At 45.9% G+C, this 18,560-nt stretch overlaps 1 protein-coding gene across 1 annotated transcript in view; it reads left to right on the plus strand.

Annotated features, from left to right (window-relative positions):
- The window catches only part of CACNA1B (calcium voltage-gated channel subunit alpha1 B), a 297,443-nt gene that overhangs the window by 118,103 nt on the left and 160,780 nt on the right, over positions 1 to 18,560 (plus strand). The window contains 1 exon segment of the mRNA XM_055720862.1: positions 15,296 to 15,399. Within this exon segment, the coding sequence (XP_055576837.1) occupies positions 15,296 to 15,399 (104 nt within the window).

Raw genomic sequence — 18,560 nt, forward strand, 5'->3', positions numbered from 1 at the left:
AATAGCAAAGCCTGTGGGACTCCGTGAAGGTGGCTTTGAAATTGCACTTGTCTCCGAACACACCTAATACGCTGTTGTCTTCTGTCTCTTGTAAGTGATCTGAAGCCAGTCCAGTAAAGCACAAATCCATAATTGCTAGATACTGAGATGGATGAGAATAAATGAAGTTTTGTTTATGGTAATATTTGTGTGTCTTGGTGCTGGCAGCCTGCGGTGTTAGTGGCTGAGGGGTTTTATGACAAGTTCAGTCTCCTGTGATCACTCTTTGTTCGTGTGTGTGTATCTGCTCTCCTTGTCCTGAATTAACATACTTATGAACAAAACTGTTTAGACAGCAAAAGCGTAAGCAGACAGGAAAAGGGGGAAAAAACCTGGTGGAAGTGATTTCCTTACATTATGTTCACAGGAAGAATAAGCCCAAGGAAAGGTTTGGTTTGGCTACTGGGAAGCACACAGTGCATTTCTGATACAGTTTTTCTTTTACACTGCATTTTCTGTTGTGTCCAAGGGCAAGCTTTGCTCCAGTTGAATGTGGGGTGTCAGTGGGATGCCAGGACCCAGGGCTGGAAGAGAGCAGTACCAGCAAAACAGACCAGGGGACTGATGCCATGCTTGGCATTGACAGCTGTACAAGGGCAGCATGGAAACAAGGGCGCTCTGCTTTCACTTAGGCTTTCTGAAATTGTGTCTCATGAGCTGAAACGCTCTCTGGGAACACAGCATGTGGCCAGGGCCTCAAGATTTGCCTGTGTCTTCAAAAAAGTGGGCATAGACCTACTGAAGATCTAATAATTCAGCACACTGAGGGAAGTGAGGAGCAAAGGGATGAAAAAAATTAACGATGATAAAGCAAGCAATGTGTAGAGGTGTGTGAAGAAATGTGCCTCCACAGTCTGTGCATAGCAAAAAGCCTGTTCTGACTTCTCAGCTTTTTAGAGCATCTCAGATGCAAGAGCAGACAGCATCTGCCTAACAGCTAGGTTACACATACAGTGTAAAACTTCCCATAGCCCTGTCTTGGGGAAAGATTAACCTTGGGACCTGATGTTCGTCAGTGCTGAACTTTTCCTGTCACTGTGCGTTTGCTGTAGGAAATGCACTGAGTGCCAGGGGAGATGCCTGGGACCAGGCACTGCGTTACAGAGCCAGCAGTGCATGTGTGACATGCTGGTGTCGTGCACTCGTGATGGAGATGGGAGCTGAGCTCCTGTGCTGTGCTAAGGTGCTGCATGGATGTAACTGTGTTCTCTTTCTCCCTGTGGTTTCATAAAGAAGAGAAAATCCCTTAATGTTGTTAGTGTTAAATGGCATTCACTATTGAGTTAGCATGACTTTAATTTGCTAATAAGAATCAGCCATCTTGTACGTGCACACAAAGGGGATAGTTAATTCCCAGTCTCTCGCTGCTGCTGTGGGGCTGATGTTGATTTGTGTTTCAGTATCACCAATCAATTACAGGAAAGCTGGGCAGCACTGGCAGGATTAGGAGCAGGCAGCCAAGAGCCTGGCAGTAGCTGTGAGTGCAGGATTGGTGCGATAGTGAATAGCTGGGGGAGAAGGGAAGACTGTGGATTGGTGTAGAACCAGTACTGGAAGTGTGCAGAAGGCAGGGACTGACTTAGGGATGACCAAACCCTTGCAAGGAAAGCACAGAACAGATCAGCCAAACTATTAACTTGAGCACAAAACTACATTGGAAGTTCTGGCTGGAGCTTTGCCATGTGTGAAACCCACCCCAACAGAGAGCCTGCATGTTGCCTGTGTCCCATTTATACCTCTTCTGAGGTCTTGAATGGGTTGATGTGTAGACCTTCTTCCAGATGGTTTTAGAGGTGTGGATTTCACCCATGTTTCCTGCTGAATTTAAAGCTGCTCCATCCCATTATGTTGTTACACCATGTGTATTGCTTGGGTGGCATGGAGGTTTATTATTATGTAGAAAAATTAGTCTTTTAGGTCAGAGTTCATTTAGATTATCATTATCACTTGTATGTGACAGTCATTTAGTTCCCAGCATCTTTCCCAAGTTTCAGAAATTCTTGTATGAACAGATCACCCACTACCTGTGCCCTGCTGCCAGGCAGAAACCTAATGACACAAAAATAACCAAACTTCTCTGTGACTGGAGCTCCGTGCCAAAACTGTCCTGAGCATCTTGCTCTTGAGCAGAAGATGGACTGGATTTTTCATCTCCCATTTCCCCAGAGAGAAGCCTCACATCAGGCTTCAGAGTTACATATTTGCTACTAATGAGACCTTATCGTGTATATATATAAATATAGCAGTATAATGAATTGGTGTGTTCATCAACAGACTTGTAGTTCAGCCTGAAAAATCCCTTGAAACAGCAGAAGTCCCCCCGACTAGCTGAACTACTCTGTTGGCGCCTGTGAGAGAAAAGCACATGGTAAATGGAGGAATCTGTACAACTGATAAGTCCTGTGTGGAATGATGAGCTGTTAGTGCAACGATCTTATACCAGTCTTAACTCTGCCCTGGCTGATATCCATTTGTTCATGCTTTCCTCCTGGATTTTGGAGGGCCATAGCACCTGTCTGCCAAAGGGCTGAACTCCCAGATCTGTTAGGGGTGTTACTGCATAGCGGACTTTAAATACTTCCTCACCTGGAAGGTTTTGCAGAAATCCAAAGATATTGTAACAGAAAATGCAAAGCATGTCTAAGGCTAAAACGTCTCTGAAGTGTTTAGATGCCAAGGTGGGTGCAATGCACGTCCCTGTCTGTGCCTGGATGTCCATCCGTCTGGAAACACAGACTAGCTGACCCTGTGCCCCTGTGGACGTTCTTTCTAAGGCTAAAAGGATTGGGACATTTCAGCCCTGAATCAGCAAATTGCTCTGCTCAGAAAAGCACTTGAGCAAACGTGTAAAGCTGAGCAAGAGCTTCAGTGCCTCACTGAATCTTCTGCATTTTATTTAATGTTTCAGTGAAGGTATGTTCAAAATGATTGTGGGGTGCCTACCTCCAGGTTTAATAAGGAGACATTCTGAGGTATACAGCAAGAGAGTGACATATATCATACAAACTTAAAGAGCCCCTTCAACAGAGCAATTGCTCTCTGGAAAAAAAAAAAAAAACAAAATCTCCCCAAACAACAACTTAATCATCGGTGCTTGCCAAGAAGTGAAAACTCCAGCTGAAGAAATTCACTTGCAGCTTGACAACATTATAGCATCAAGGGTACAAGCATCTCTCTTACATGCCCAACAATTGCTTTCCTACGCAGGATGAAAAAGGCAGCTGCATGCTTTCAGTAGTATGCCAGTCTGCTTACGCCATGATTACTGCATCTGTGGCTGGAGTGGAAGAGAAGAACAGAATGCTTCTAAGAAAACCAAAAGTGAACACTTTGTTTGCTCCTATAGTTCCTACAAGAACCCAAAATACCTGTGTCTAGGCTCTTTGATAGAAGAGGCTGGCTGTGCGTGGGCTCTGGGAGAGTCGTTCTTTAATCTCCAGGCCACGTGCCCTGGGGTTTGGGAGAGGGAGCAAAGGCAGGCTGCTCTAACGGGCACAACGCTGGGGTGTTGCTGTGGCCTTGTGTCTGGGTGACCTGGTGGTGGGACGAGCGGGATGCTCAGGGTGTGGGTGCAAGGCAGCTCAGGTGGTGCTGGGCTTAGGGACCGCTGCAGATGGGTCCTACCAGGGCTGTTTTCTGTGTTGTGTCAGCAGCAGAGAAGACGGGGAACAGTCTGCTAGGTTACAGGTCACCTACGGTCACTCTGTTGGCATTACGCCATGGGGGTGCTACAACAAGGTGTGAGCTGAAGTTGCTCTTTGGCAGAAGATGCCATCGTTCTCTCTGCCTGGCCTTCAAGGTCAGCACTGGTGACGTTCAAGCTTCCGTCCTTCTTTTTATAGAATGATAGAATAGTTTGGGTTGGAAGGGACCTTTAAAGGCTCCTGCAGTGAGCAGGGACATCTTCAACTAGATCACTTTGCTCAGAGCCCTGTCCAACCTGACCCCGAACTTTCCCAGGGATGGGGCATCTACCACCTCTCTGGGCAACCTGTTATTTTGCCTCCAACAGACAAAATTCCCAGCACTATAGAGACTTTCAAACAGGTGATTTTTAATCCAGATTTGGTTTTCCATCAACATTTTATTATTTTTTTTCTTGTGTTTTTTGGTGCCGAAATCCAGCAAATGCTCCGCAAATTCCTTGTAGGAGGAAAATTGCCCAGTAACTGTGGAAAGCGGGGTAACTGTTCGTGAAATGAGAAACTCTAAATCAAAGTCACCTTGCCTAAGTGTACAGACAGGCAAGTCATGTACAAGTTGAGAGAGTTCATCCACATGTGTTTGTAGCCATGTCAGAGCTCAAGGCACAGCCCAAGCAGCTGGAGAACTCTGCACTGGCCACTCTGGTCACATATTGAAGCATTTGATGTTGTTTTAATAATAGTTAAGTCACCTGCTCATCAATGCAACAAAAAAAGCTGGGTGTATCTGCTTATTCTAGGGTTAGCTGGTTTGTTAGCTTGGTCTGTGGCAAAGCCTTTTGTTGTTCGGCAGCATCATTCCCTGCGAAGGCTCTTGGAACACGGAGAAGAGCAGCTCTGGGCTAGACTCATAAATTTCTGCAGACTTAATGAATTGGCACTATAGTAAATATTTTAACACTTAAAATTGGAATTTCACAGACAGTCTTCATTCAGATTTGGAACAGTCTGGCAAGGCTTGTGGTTATAAATTTTTTTTCCTCTCTAGCAGACAGTCCTTATCTCTTTAAAACATCTTCATAAAATGTCGCGAAACATCTTTAGATGGAGCTGAGAGGATCATGACCAACTGTGTTTTGCTTTGTTTTGTCTGAAACAGGAAAATGGTAGGGATAAAATAGCTTTGGCCCCCTGTCCTGAGCAGGAGGGTTTGCATTGACCAAGGACTGTTGGACTTGGGGGTTTTGCCATGCTCTGAAGTTTGTGTGACTGAGCCCTCGGCTCCGGCTAGTTCTGTGGGCTGTAGACGTATCTCCAAGGTTATTTTCTGCTTGTAATTAGCTAGAAGAGAAGCTGTACCGCTGGAGATAGTGTCATTAGAGGACAAAATGAGAAGCTGGCCTAACCTAAATAGATCGATACTCTGCTCAATCCCAATCCTCTGCTGAAGATTGCATGCATGTAATAGCCTATTGTTACAATTTTATACAATGGAGTCAAGACTTTCATTAATTTAAACAGTTTTCTGCTATTGAAAATTTTTTGGGAAGCTTTTACCGGCGATGTTTAGAGGGGAAATCAGAAAGAATCTAGATCTGCATTGAACATGATGAGGAAGCCTGTGCATTATTCTTAGGACTGTTGTTAATGATAGTGATTTTGGGCATTGACCCACAGTTTCCTACATTCAAAGTCAGAGAATGATCGAGGATCGGATTGTTTCAGTGTTCTGGGAATCGGTCCATGTGACTGGCCCTGTCTTGCTGACTTAGGGGCTGCAGCCCACAGGAGCTGCTGAGTGGGAGGAAAAGTTTATTCTGCATCTACTCGCTAGACCAACAAAACCTGTGTATTGCTCTGAATGTATCCTTATCTAAATATCACACGTATCCATGAGCAACCAAACTGAACAGAGCTCTAAATACACGTGCCTGTGTGCATACATAAGTATTTGTATTTCTCCCTCCTTATGACTTTAGGAGTGCATTTCGGGACAGCTTTGGCTTTTCAGTGGAAGATGGCAGATATCTGAAGCCTTGTTGGTTGGCTTTGCAGTATAAGAAAAAAACATCAAGAGAGCACTGAATTTATTATAAGTGTATCTTGACTTACACATGAGTCTTCTCAAGCAATGAATGACAAGCACAGCACTCCGGCTTTCCGAGAATTTCAAACTTAAAAGCAGTGCCTGTTTCTCAAGGGGTGATCTTTCCTCAAACTCTGCACGACCCAACCCCAACAGCCTCTGTGCTAACCTTGTGTGGGGACCTGGCAGTGCTCCCTCCCCTGTCTCAGCAAAACAGAACTTGGTTGCGTGCTCAGAGAAAAGGCACTTGAGGATAACGGTGAGGCATCTGCAGTGCTGGTTTGAATTGTAGAGTCTCCTGGAGTTTTGCTGGATGAATTGGCTGCCCCCTTAGCATCTCGGTTTGAGTCACATTTAGGTGAAACTATTTGAATTACTCGGTCTTACTAGCTATTTGGCTTTTAGATTTATGATGAATATTGAATACAGGTAAGGAAGGTTTGTTCTTTGTTCTTTGTTAGACATCGCTTCTGAGGGTGTTGAGGTAAATGGGTCTGGCTTGGTGCAGATGCTGGGTGACCTGTGGGCTGAGTACTGTGGCCATTAGCAAGGCAGTGCCTTGGTCTGCTGTTAAAGACTACTAGCCAGACAAAAGGGTTTGGGGTTGCAGGTAGCCCATGAGATGCATTTGGGTGCTTCTGGTTACAGCTTTGGTCTTTCTGGGCTCTGTTCATCATTGTGCCATTAACTTTGCTGTGTGGCCTTGCAGAAGGAGCTCATATTTGTAAAATGCATGTTCCAGACAGCTTCAGGGCCGTAACTTCCCAGGGTTCACAGGGTTGCTGGGGTGATGCTTTCTCCCGAGTACCTCCACCACAGGTCTGACCTTGCTTATTGTGAACATGCATTACCTGTTTCCAATAGGAATTGCCCATGCCAAGTTTACATTCATAATTAAAAGTCCAGAGCTTTTTAAAAAATAAAAGGGAGGAGAGATTACAAAAAAAAAAAAAGTATTAAAAAGAATAGGTAAAGTCCCTTGGCCAGTAGTTTTTGACAGTGAAAGAGCTTTCACAGTGCCAGGCAGGCAGGTAGGTATGCTCATGAATAAAGCAGCTGAGTGAGTCCACACTAGCTGGGGAAAGAATGAATTTTTTATCAAGAAATCTTGTTAGCTTATTTACGTATTGATTTATTGGTGCCATAAGCCTTTGGATCAAGGCATAAACCATCAGTGGTTTTGCCTTTTCAGTTCTCCCCACTCTGTAAGGCTGGAGAAGGGGAGAAACAAAGGGAGGCATTTGCTTCTGTTTAAACTTGGCCGAATTAACGTTATTATTGCATGCAACAACTACAGTTAAAACATGTTCATACAAGGCTAGCAGTATTGTAGCTAAGTGGAAAATGCTGCCAGCTTGTAGGATGTTAGGAGCAGTGTTTAAGACTGACTCCAACTTTCCCTGCAGCTTGCTGGGCTGAGGCAATTCACTCCCTCTTCATGCAGGGGCACCTGCCCTGAACTCACTGATCCCAGATGGAGGGATGCTCAAGGCAGGGATTTGAAACCCAATCCAACCCCGTTTTGCTGTATGTAGCACGTGTGGGAGTGTGAATTGGGCTGACCACTAATTTCATTAACCAACCTGTTTTAGTTTTATCCTTCACCCGGATGAGCACACCAGGCAGGTGTGCTCTGTCTTCTCCCTCCCGTGGGTGGTACAACCCCTGAGCATCAATTGGAAATGCACCTCGCTGCCAATTTAATTTTGCTCTGAAGGGTCAATCACCAGCACTCCCCCATCCCCGGCTGTCATGTCCCTGAAGAGCTGAATACCAGATGCTCTCTGCAAATGGGCTGTAACATCTGAAAGTCAGTAACCAAAGTTACTGGGCTGACTTTGTGCCAAGATTGTATTTAAACTGGAAGGGATGGGGGGAAATGCTTTTTTTGCAGATATTTTGTGTAAGCCAGCACATTGGGTCAGGACTTGAGAGATGGGACTGCTCTTGCTGGTCTGCTGGGAAATGTGGAAGCAGCTCTGCTCTCACCTGGCTGTGACCCAATTTCACCTCCTGTGAAGCTGGGGATAACAATAAAGACCTCAGTGCAGGGCTTGGTGGTTCTGGGTGAAAAATGCTAGATAAGACTTACAAGATAAAAGCCTTTTTTAAAAAATGTGGTGTTTCTTTGGTTTTTTGTTTGTTTTTTCTCCTTCTGTTTTTAGTTGATCCAAAGAGATTGGGGGGGGGGGGTGTAAGTAGGAATAAAAGGAGAAAAATTAGTATTTTGGAAAAGCAATACTTATTAATACCTTTTCAGTAACTGAATAAATGGAATAGAGAAAAAATATTTCACAGCTCTACTGAATGATCTGTTAAGGTGTGACTTTCTCAGGGAGATGAGGAAGATGCTGCACTCCTCAGCTCTTCCCAGTATGTTATTGATGGGAGACTAAGGCCCCTTCATTATCCCTTAGACCCCTGGATTTATTTCTGAAGGCTGTAATATTTTAAGTTTATGCAAATCCCTCCAGTCATATTTGTTTAAAATGAAACCTGAAATACGATAAAGCTATCCAAAGCCCTGCTAGGTTTTAGGCTTGAGATTATCTTTTTAAGGGGGAAGCCAAGGTCTCATGCTCTAATCTGACAAATACATTAGCCTACGCTGCACCAGGTTGGATTTTGGGACAGATACTTTACGGCTTTCAGCAGAATGGGGTCCAGCCTTGCCACCAGGGATCTTGCTTACAAATACATTGCATATGATAATGAGTATTTCTTAATGAGAGTAGGCAAAGCTTACGCTTGACCACAGCTAAATGCATTCAGGGACTTCAGATGTGAGTTAGATTTGGACTTGAACCTGCTCAGTTCATATGAAGCCTCTGTGCCTCGTTCTCTATCTGCGAAAGCACTTTGCACTCCCCAGAAGTGCAGATCGATGCTTTAGGCTGTTACAGTCATGTGGAATATGTAGCATCTCAGAGAAGTGACTGGTTTAAATGTCATTTGAGTCTGTGACTGTGTTGTGAATAGGGTAGCTTGTCATTGATTCCGCAGATTGAACTCGGAACGGCTTTCCTCAGCAAATTTGGGGTTTCTGCCCTTATAGCCTCCTGTGCAAGGTCTGTCTGTCTCTGATGAAGAGCTCAGCGGGAGTTGCTTAGCGCCTAGAGAAAATGTGCTGGGTAAGGCAGGGCTCTGTGTGCTCGTTGTACACGCTTTTCATATTTTTGGGTTTGTTCTTAGTAATTTCTGTGTTCACCTAATCCTAAGAATTGGAACAGACAGAAATAAATCAACCATAAATAGCGTTGTTAATTAACAGAAGTAGCAAGGAGCGAATTGTGAAAAATCAGATGAAGGGTAAATAGAGTTCATCTCTCAAAGACAGCTGAGAGTTTTCCTCAATGCAAAAGCACTTATCTAAGGGAAAATCACACTTTAATTGCCCCAAATAAGTCAGGCTCTGCCATTGATTAGATTAAAGTGAGTAAACTCTAGGTGTACTATACATTTTGATTAAAACCATACTAAAGAGCTAATGGTCTGTGGTGTTTCAGCTTTGGCTGTATCTGTCAAATTATACCCCTTCTTTATTGAACCCCACTCTGGAAACATTTCCAGAGGATTACATGTTAGCCCATTAATTGCTTGTTTTTCACGTTGATGGACAATGTGCTGAGCAAAGTGGTGGCAGAATTTCCTCCTCTCAGATCCAGGGCAATTGCCTCAGGGTTGCTGCTCTTGTCAAAAGTGGCTGAAATAAGCAACTCATATAAGCAGCAGAATGGCTCCTTGCTCAGGGGCAGAGAGAGTTGTTTTGTTATTCTGCTGGTAAAAAAAAGTAGAGTAACTTGAAGTCTAAAGGGGTTTCTAACAGCCTGAAGAGGTCAAAGCAGCGTCTTTGCCCAGCCAGGGAACCCTGGCTGGAGACCCGCTGGCAGGACCAGTCCAGACCACCTTCTGAGGTTTGTTACTCAGGTTGGTGCTGGCACACAGTGTAATGGTCTGTGACTCCACGCGTCTGCAGACACTGCCCTTAAGGTCTCATTTAGAGCTCCAAGCCAACAGAAGAACACCTGTAAAGGCATTTTGGCTGCCTTTAGGTGCTGGCAGAGGAGCTCTGGTGAAGGCTGTTGTACAGCTACTTGCTTTGAGAGGTGCCTGCCACCCATAGCAGCGCAGAAGGGAATTTGACCCTGAGCCATGAAGCTTGGAGTGTGTTTCCTTTGCTCCTGCTGTGAGCAAGGGTGAGTTTGCATCGTGACTGCACCCACAGAGGTGCAGAAGGGGGTCTGTGGGGGGTTTGTCCGTGCTGTGTGGGCAGTGCTCAGCGCCTAGCTTGCACTGATCCTGTGCACTGGCTTCCTGAGTACAAGTCAAAGTCATCAGGAAGTCTGTATAATTTGTACTAATTATAGCCTTACCATAAAGTCAGGATGTTCGCGTGTGGGTCTCTTCCTTCCAGGACAGGAATAAAGGAACTGCAAGTGGAGGCAGCCATGATTTTGGGAGAAGGGCAAAGAGAATTATGATTTTGTTCAGAAGCCTGGAAATCAGGAGCTGAAATGTGAGACTTTTTTTCCTTAGGTTCATTGCAGCACAACAGCCTTCAGTCAGGGTATCCCATCCCTGCCATGTACCACCTGGCATTTTCCTACAGCAAAGGTCTTTGTTGTTCTGCTGCCTTTGTGTTGCCCGAGAGGATTTAATCAGGTTCAGAAAGTGTTTAATAGCTTATTTTAATAAGTTACTTAAACATGTGGTATCAGTGCCTGGCTCTCTTGGTCCTTGGAGTGTACTGAGTGGGGCTGTGGGCAGTGCAGGGTAGTGGTGGGTTGGTCTGCACCAGCTGGGGGAAGCTGTCAGTTTTGGATTGCAGATCCATCGGGTCTCAGATTGAGCCCTGGGCATGGCCTTAGTGTGCTGGTTTGCTGCTGGCTGGTGGCACACGTGCCCAGGTATGTGGAATTCCCCTTTTTTTTGCCACATCAAATATAGATTTAAGTCGTGTTGCAGAAGCTGGAGGAGAGTGGGAGGTTGGGGACAGCTGTGCTGTCTGCTTAGAGGAAAGAGTGGGGCAGGATTTGGGGGATTATTCTGTTTGACTGGCTCTAATTTGCTGTCTGTAAATCTCCCCAAACCTAAGATTTGCCAGCCATTAAGCCGGGGCAGTCACTTGCCTGTGCGAGGCTGTGTGTAAACCAAATTTCACTTAATTGTGTGTTTGTTATTTTGGGATCCTGGAACTAGGATCTCATCACTGATGTAAACGGTGATCAAGCAACCTTGGGAGAAATTGCACAGGCTTCCCTTCCTCAGGGGCTGCTGGGTCTTTTTTCTGCAGGAGCTCTCTTAGTTTTCCCAGTAACTTCCCACTGCTGATGGAAGCCTTGCTGGCAGGGAAGTGCTGTGGAGTATTTACATGCTCCTTCCCCTACCAAACCAGCTCCTGCTCCCTTTGATCAGTCCCATTTGAAGTCAGCAGTGTGTGGGATTCGGCAAGCTGCGAGGCTCCCCAGTGATGCCCCAGCCATGGGGAGCACCGAGCTGGAAGCAGGCAGGATCCCCAGAGAGCCGGCATCGCGCTGCCAGGATGGGGATGGCCTGGGAGAAGGATGTTGGAGCAGGCAGGGCTTCGCTGGCCATCTCACAGTGAGGGCATGGGGCTGGCTGGAGCAGAGCTGCTTCTGGAGCAAGAAGCTCCACCAAGATGAGAAACTCATCTCAGGGCAGCCAGGCAGCAGGGCTCTGCCTCCTTGTGTCCCTCGGAACATGGGAACTGCCGAAAGGAAGATGGAAGGTAATACGAAAGCATTTCTGGTCTCTGCAGCACATTGCAAGCAACAGCAGGCTGCTTTCAAGTCAATTGTTTCAAAACATATCTTTAAATGAATTAATAGTTAGATGCAGCTGCCATCTTGTTAACATAACGAAGTGGTGGCCGAAGAGCTCGGTCGCTGGGAGACAAAAGCGAGCATTAGTGCTGGACAAGGCACAAAAGTTGTGCCTTGGTTGTGGGAAATACCTCGTGTTGTGCCGGAGTACACTCCGTTCTCTTTGGCTGTATTGAGAGCTCAGGGCATTAATCTCCCTGCGTGACAGAAGCCTTTTAGCCTCTGCATTTGTTGTAGATGACGGTATTCACCCACCTTTCTCTGTGTCTCTGTAGAGAGGTGGCTGTGCTGTCACTGCCTGGGCATGCTGGCAATGTGCTTGGTGCTGTGTGAAAGCAGGAGAGAGCCCCCAGGTGCTTAAAGCCAACTTGTGCAGAGCCAGCATATAAAGGTTGTCCGTTGGCATCCAGCTGTGACCTGGGTGCTCCTGCTGAGCAGTGGCATCAGGCTCCAGGGTGGATGATGAAGCAGTCTCACCTGGAAGAGGCTAGAAGGATGCTGTTGGGCATTTAGGTTACACTTTTAGCAAAGTAAAAGCAACCAACCAAAAAAAAACCAAACCCCAACAAAGATCAAAGGAAAAGGAGGCAGCAGCTGTGAATGGGCATGGTGGGTGCATCTTGATAAAAGTGCCACATCCAGGGGGTGGAAGCTGCTTGGAGCTGAGAGGGAGCTGTGGCAGCTGGGCTGGTTGGGAAGAAAGCTACAGGGGCTGGACAGTTTGTATGGGCTTTAAATGCTTCAGGTACAGATCCCTCTGACCCTGAAAGTGTCTCTCAGACTTCCCGTGCCTCAGTTTCCCGCTGTGTAGCACCTTTCCTGTGGGGATCTTGTGCTGTCTCCTGGAGAAAGGCTGCAGCTTGGTGTAGGCACTGCTTGGGGGGGCTTGTGAAGACCCCTGTGGCTGTTACTGACCGGTGGGTTCCTCAGCTCCTGAGCAGTGAGGGAGCTCTCTTGTAAGCCCTTCCTGTATTTGGGTGTAATTCTGGCACATCGTGACAAGTATTTAGTTTCTCCTTCTTCCCTGTCGGGTTAGACCTGTGATTAGGATCAAGTAGCACTGACAGTCAGCCAGGCGTTACACCAGTGAAATCTTTTACCTGGAACATAAGAATTGATTTGATCTCTTGACTCATCCTACTTAACGAGCAAGCCTGGAGCTGAGCCACAGCCCAAGCCCCAGTGGCTCTGCAGGCAGAAGGCTGCCTCCCCTGCTCAGCGCAGCCAGAAGTGCCTGTGGGACTTGGGGGCTTTCCTTGGGGGAGAGGATTTTGATTTTCCTGGCAGCAAACAGGTTTGATTCATTAAAGCATCTCATGGCAGAGCTGGTGCCACAAATTGTGTTTGGGTTCAAGCACGCTTGGGAGCACTGGGAAAGATGCTGCATGTCCATGAAGGTTCTGGTTTCTCGGGAGAGGTTTTCTGTCAAACCTTTGGCCTAGTGTTTTGCCCTCTAGTTTGTCCTGGATCCCTGTCTGCGAGGCAGAGCAAACAGAGTGAGTCCCTGCCCTGCCCTGAGCATAAGGTAGTCTAGCAAATGCTCAGAGGAGAGTGGTTAATTAGTCGCATTTCAGCACATTTCATTTTTAAGGGCTTTGATCATGGCATGGAATTGTGGATCTGTCGCCAAGTTTGGGCTTCAAATGAATAAATAAATGATAAACGATCATTTGGCAGCAATGAACCTGCTGCACTCTCTTTGCGTGTTTATGTGGTTTCCCTTCTCCCATCTGTTCCCTTCCTCCAGCTCTTCCTTGTGGGCTGGCTAGCAGTCCCCAGCCGGGCTGAATGGGATGCGCTTGCTCCCACTGGAGACGATGAGGGCTGCCACATTGGTCAACAAAATGAGAGTTGAAGAACAGCCTCTAAATATAACCCCCAGGTGTTGCTCTGACCACCCCAGGAGAGCAGGCTGGGGCGGTACCAGGTGCTTTCTCCATGTGTCGGGGAAGAAGCACTGAGGGTGAGCGTCCTTGTTTCCTCCGAAGCCGCCTGTAGAGACGTGGTGCAGGAGAACAGGGAAAAGAAATAGCTAAAAGCAGAGAGAGAGGAATGGAAAGACAGAACAGTGAATGAAGAAGTAGCACCACTGGGGAGGGGTGATGGGTATTGCAAAAGGCATTAAAAAACAGTAATGAGAGATTGGGCTGCACAGAGTTTTCCCTGTCTGTCTGCTCTCATTTTCCCAGCCCGTTTTCTCTTCAGATTAATTTGTCTGTCACGCGCTGGTTTTGCCTCTAGCAGGGGTGGTTTGTGGTGAGGCTAGTTAGTCCCGGTTTCTCTCGGGTGAGTCACTGATCAACTGACACAGATATTTCTGAAGATGTTCACTGTTTAGAGAAATGCTCGTCATGTGTTTGATCCAGAGCGTGTTCCTTGAGGAAGAATTTGTGCAGATATGCACCATATTAAAAATGGCTCAGAAGGTATTTACTTTCCTTAGTGCTGTCAATGTTATTCCTTGCAAGAAATGCTACGACATTGGTCACCTGCATCACACATCGGGTTTGCTTGTTTGGTTTTGCTCATGCAGAGATGTTTTGAGATGGCATCAATTGCAAGAAGTTTAATTCACACTTCTTCCTGTGAATCCTGTGAGCAAAATTATGCTTGCAAATACAGTTGGGAGTAGTGACCAAAAAGCACCACAGCTAATAAGTAAAAGGCACCAATATCGGTTAGAATTGCTGCATTTTTTACAAATCGGTGTTTGAGAGCACTTCTTTGCGGTCTCTGCCAGCCCCTGGGGCTGGGCAGGTAGGTGAGCTCTGTGTGTGTGTTCTTCACCCTCTGCAGGAGGAGGGGAATGTCTTTGGGTCTTTTTGCTTCCCTTTTGCCCTCCCTTACACTCAACGTTAGATTCTCAAATTGCTGCATTCTTCATGCACAAGAGAAGAATTTGCATTTTTCTCCACACTTGGCTTCAGTAAATGGCCATGTGGCGTTTTACTTTTCAGCAGTTCTTTAAAGAGCTCCCTTGTGGCTGATGAATGCAGAAACTTTGTCATAAACTAAACCACCCTTCCCTCCCCTTAATGTAGACTGCTGCTTGCTTCAGGGAGCCTCAGGCGGGTTTTGATGACAGAAGCCAAAAGTGCTGAGTAAGCAGATGTGGAATTGCAATCACTCTGAAGATGCCTCGTTTTCTTGCAGACTTCTTGTCTTCTGCTCTGTGTGTACGTATGCACAGATCCTGGGCACGGTGCCAGCTCTGCCTTAATTGCAGCACAGATTAAAGGAAGGCTGTGGTTCCCTCCCGTAGTTGTGTGTCTCAATTCAGATGTAAATACCATGCTGATGCTCAGCACATGGGAAGTCAGAGCTGAGCTGGGCAGGGAGCAGGCTGGTGTAGAAAGCCTGCACGGAGCTAGGTCGCTCAAAAGTGTGTTTTGGCCCTGCAGCAGGGTCAGCTTGGAACTGTGGAATTAGTTGAATCTTCTCACTGGAGCTGGTGACAAATTGTGGTGTGGACGATGGGATAAGCAGTGCGGTTCAGCAGTCCTTTTGCTGGCATTTTAACTGGAGAACATAACAGAACTGGCCAGTATATCACTGGTGGACAGCCCTGGGGGAATCTGAGGGGCATCCCCCCCTGCCCTTCTGCCCTGCAGTTTCTGTATGGTACTTTTTTTCTGAGGTGAACTAATATTTGGTTTTCTCTCTCCCTTTTTCTTTGTTTCCAGACAAATGATGCTGCAGGAAATACCTGGAACTGGCTTTACTTCATCCCTCTCATCATCATTGGCTCTTTCTTCATGCTCAACTTGGTGCTGGGCGTCTTATCAGGGTAAGGCACTAATGACTTGTGTGTCTCCACCTGGATATGGAAAGGGAAGACCTGTTGGCTTTAGCGCTGTGGGAGGATGTAGGTGAAAAAGAGAAGATGGGGTGGTGCATTACACCGTACGTTTAAATTTCGCACATTTCCTACCCTGCCCTTTCCTTGCAGAGGGGTACTTCGATAAGACTACAGAGGCATAGGATGGGGGGTAGGCGGATGAAAAATCATTACATGAGTTGATTCTGAATCCAGACCCAAGAGTTAAGTGAGCTCCCTGTAACTGTACTGACTTTGGCTTGTGCAGCCAACACTTACACTTGCGTTGTCTTGAAAACCCATCAGGAACCCACCGCTGCTGGTACAAATACTTCAGTGCTGGAGCTGGACATCAAGGTGTTCATAACCACATTTTCATAACATTTGGTGTAACTGTGCAGCACGGAGAAAAGGGAAGGTCAAATAAAAGGCAATTAGAAAAAATCTTAGGGTTTTGTTGTTTGGGTGGTTTGTTGGTGTTTCTTTTTGTTGGTTTGTTTCTTGCGTTTTTTTTTGTGTTGTTTTTGTTTTTAGTGGTTTGTTTTTTGTTGGTGTTTTTTTTTTTTTTTTTTAATCTCTAGCTGTTTAAGCCAATGTCTGGATTTTGGAGACACACTAGTCACTTGATGTTCAAACCCCAGGGTTCAGCCAAAGATTTGGTGTTTGTTGCCTATGAGTTTTGGGTTTGGGCCATTGCAGAGATCAAGCTGCCAAGTTTGAAGCCTAGCTGGAATGTCCCCAACAGCTGTGGAAATTTGATCTGGAATTAACAACCTGACTGATCTTAATGGTTTGCAAGCCTCAGGCTTTGGCACTTCATTTTGCCCACAGTTTCTTCTTAGCCTGTCCAGGTGATCTGGATTATATAGATCTATAAAGATCTGGATTTATTTCTGGCTCTTGGCAGCATGGGAAGAGAGAAAAGAGTTAACGTTGCTGAGTGGTTAAAACCCTTCAGTGCTGCGCCTTTGCTCTTTGAGTCACTAGAGCAAGAAAAATGTTTCCCAAAGAACAGATTCGTGCTCGATTTTATTATTTTGTTAAGGATCCTTGTCCTCAAAGCACATGCTGGGGGCAGGAGCAGGGAGGCAGCAATGCAGTTTTCTTTGAGGACTGGGAGATGTGCTGCTACAAGAGAGGGTCATGGGGGAGGCTGTGTCATGCTTTTTGCTGTTCCTTCAGACCACGAATAATAGGCATGATCAATAACTGATCAAAGCCATTCATCGGACATCCTGTTCTATCAGAGGCTTTGTAAAGGAGAGCTTCGTGACCATCGTTGTTTGATGCATGATTTAAAGCGAGCGCTGGAGCCAGGGCTGAGTGCGGTTCATTAGGTAGTTCATCTTTCTCGTTCCACAGTGGGGTCAGCCCACGTTGGCTGAAATGATACTTGTGATTTAAAACAGAGCTCAGAAGCCTGCAGGCTCCTGTTCCTTTGTGTTGGATTCAAACGTGTTTGGTGACCAAAAGATGGAGACCTCTGTCTGGCCCTCCTGAAAGCCTGTCGTTGCTTGGGGCAAAATATGAATATTATATAAATTCTATTAAAAATGCAGCTCTGTGCATCAGGCTTCCCTTTGTTAGAGGTAAGGATGCTATCTTCTTCACAGAGGGGAAACTTTTAAATTCTATTTTGCATAGTGGATTGATGCCCTTGGCTGGAATAATTCTTGGGGACAGGCTGAAAACCATAAACACCAGTAGCACAGGTGCTGAGCACACTGTTCAGAAGGCTGCTGGTGGGCTTGCAGCTATGGAGCAATGAAGGAATCTGGGTATATCTGAATGGACTGGTGATGAGAAGGCACCAGACAAGACTGAAAGACCCTCTGAAGACAGAAACTGTTGTAACTATATTCTCTAGCCCAAAGCCTCAGGCAGCACTGTAGGGGAAAAAAAACCAAAAACCAACCAACAAACAAATTCCTGCCAGATGTTATTGCTTGCATGGGTTTCTGGGTTGACTTCCATAGCAGTTTCACTCAAGGACATTATGCCACCCATGTCCCAGTGACTGTCAGCTTTGGCTCCTGCAACAGAGACTGGCAATATCCCACGTTCCTGTTTCAATAAAACAAAGTTGGTTTAGGGTTAGGGGTTCTACAAATAGCACAGGGTTAACTCAGCAATCACTTGCCTGCCTCTTATTTTCATGATCTGTGCATCTCATAACCTTTACTGTTGTCCTTGCTGTATCCTGGGGGTGATGCAGTGCTCTGCCCTGCTCTGCACGTTACAAGAGGGAAGCACGGGGTAAAAGGGATGCAACACCTCCAGGAAAGAGCTGCAAGGCCGAGGTTAGGTCACTCCTTTCCTAGGCTTGTGTGTGATGTTCATTATTGTCCTCTTTCACAAAACCCCTGTTGGTCAGGTTGTATTTTATTTTCCAGTACTTTGCCATATACACGGTCAGTGCTAGGGGGTTCAGCTTCAGCATGTTGCTGTCTGTACCTTGGAAAGCCGCAGAAAAAGCTTTTGCCGGAGTATTTTTCACTCCTGTTAGTTTTTGAGCTATTTCTTCTCATATATTTGTGCTCCTCAGTGGGAGATGAGGAAGCTACAAATTTCTGAAGTAGGTATGCAGACACTATCACAGATTATGGCAATATAAATAATCTGAAATGACAACACATTATTGAGCTTCCTACTGACACTAGACTATACAGAGTTTTGCTATAACTCTTAATAGATTTTTTTGGTTTTCTGTAGTTATTTGTGAACCCATGTCAACATTGGGCAGATATGAGTAGGCTTAGCTCCTGGTTTATCTGTATGAGCAGTGTAGGTAGATTGACCCAGTTAGGATCCGAAGTCTCATCTGTTAGCAAAACGTGGAAGCATTTGCATTTCAGATGCTACAGAAGAGATGATACCTCTTTTAAAATAAAGAGCAAACAACCTTTCCCCTCTGCTAATCCTTCTGGAATTATAATAAAAACAAAGGCAGGGAAGTGATAGGAGATGTGGAAATCTGTAAGTGTTGGTAAAAACATGGTATATAAATAAGCCACAGTTGATACGACACAAATCTCTGAGTACCTGGCTAAAGATGTAATTAAAAGCATGTTGACTCCATAATTCAGATTAGATGAGGCTCTGCCTGCTGTACAGTGTGTCCTCCTCATGTG

Source organism: Falco cherrug, chromosome 9 (genome assembly GCF_023634085.1).
Source record: "Falco cherrug isolate bFalChe1 chromosome 9, bFalChe1.pri, whole genome shotgun sequence".
NCBI classification, from domain to species: domain Eukaryota; kingdom Metazoa; phylum Chordata; class Aves; order Falconiformes; family Falconidae; genus Falco; species Falco cherrug.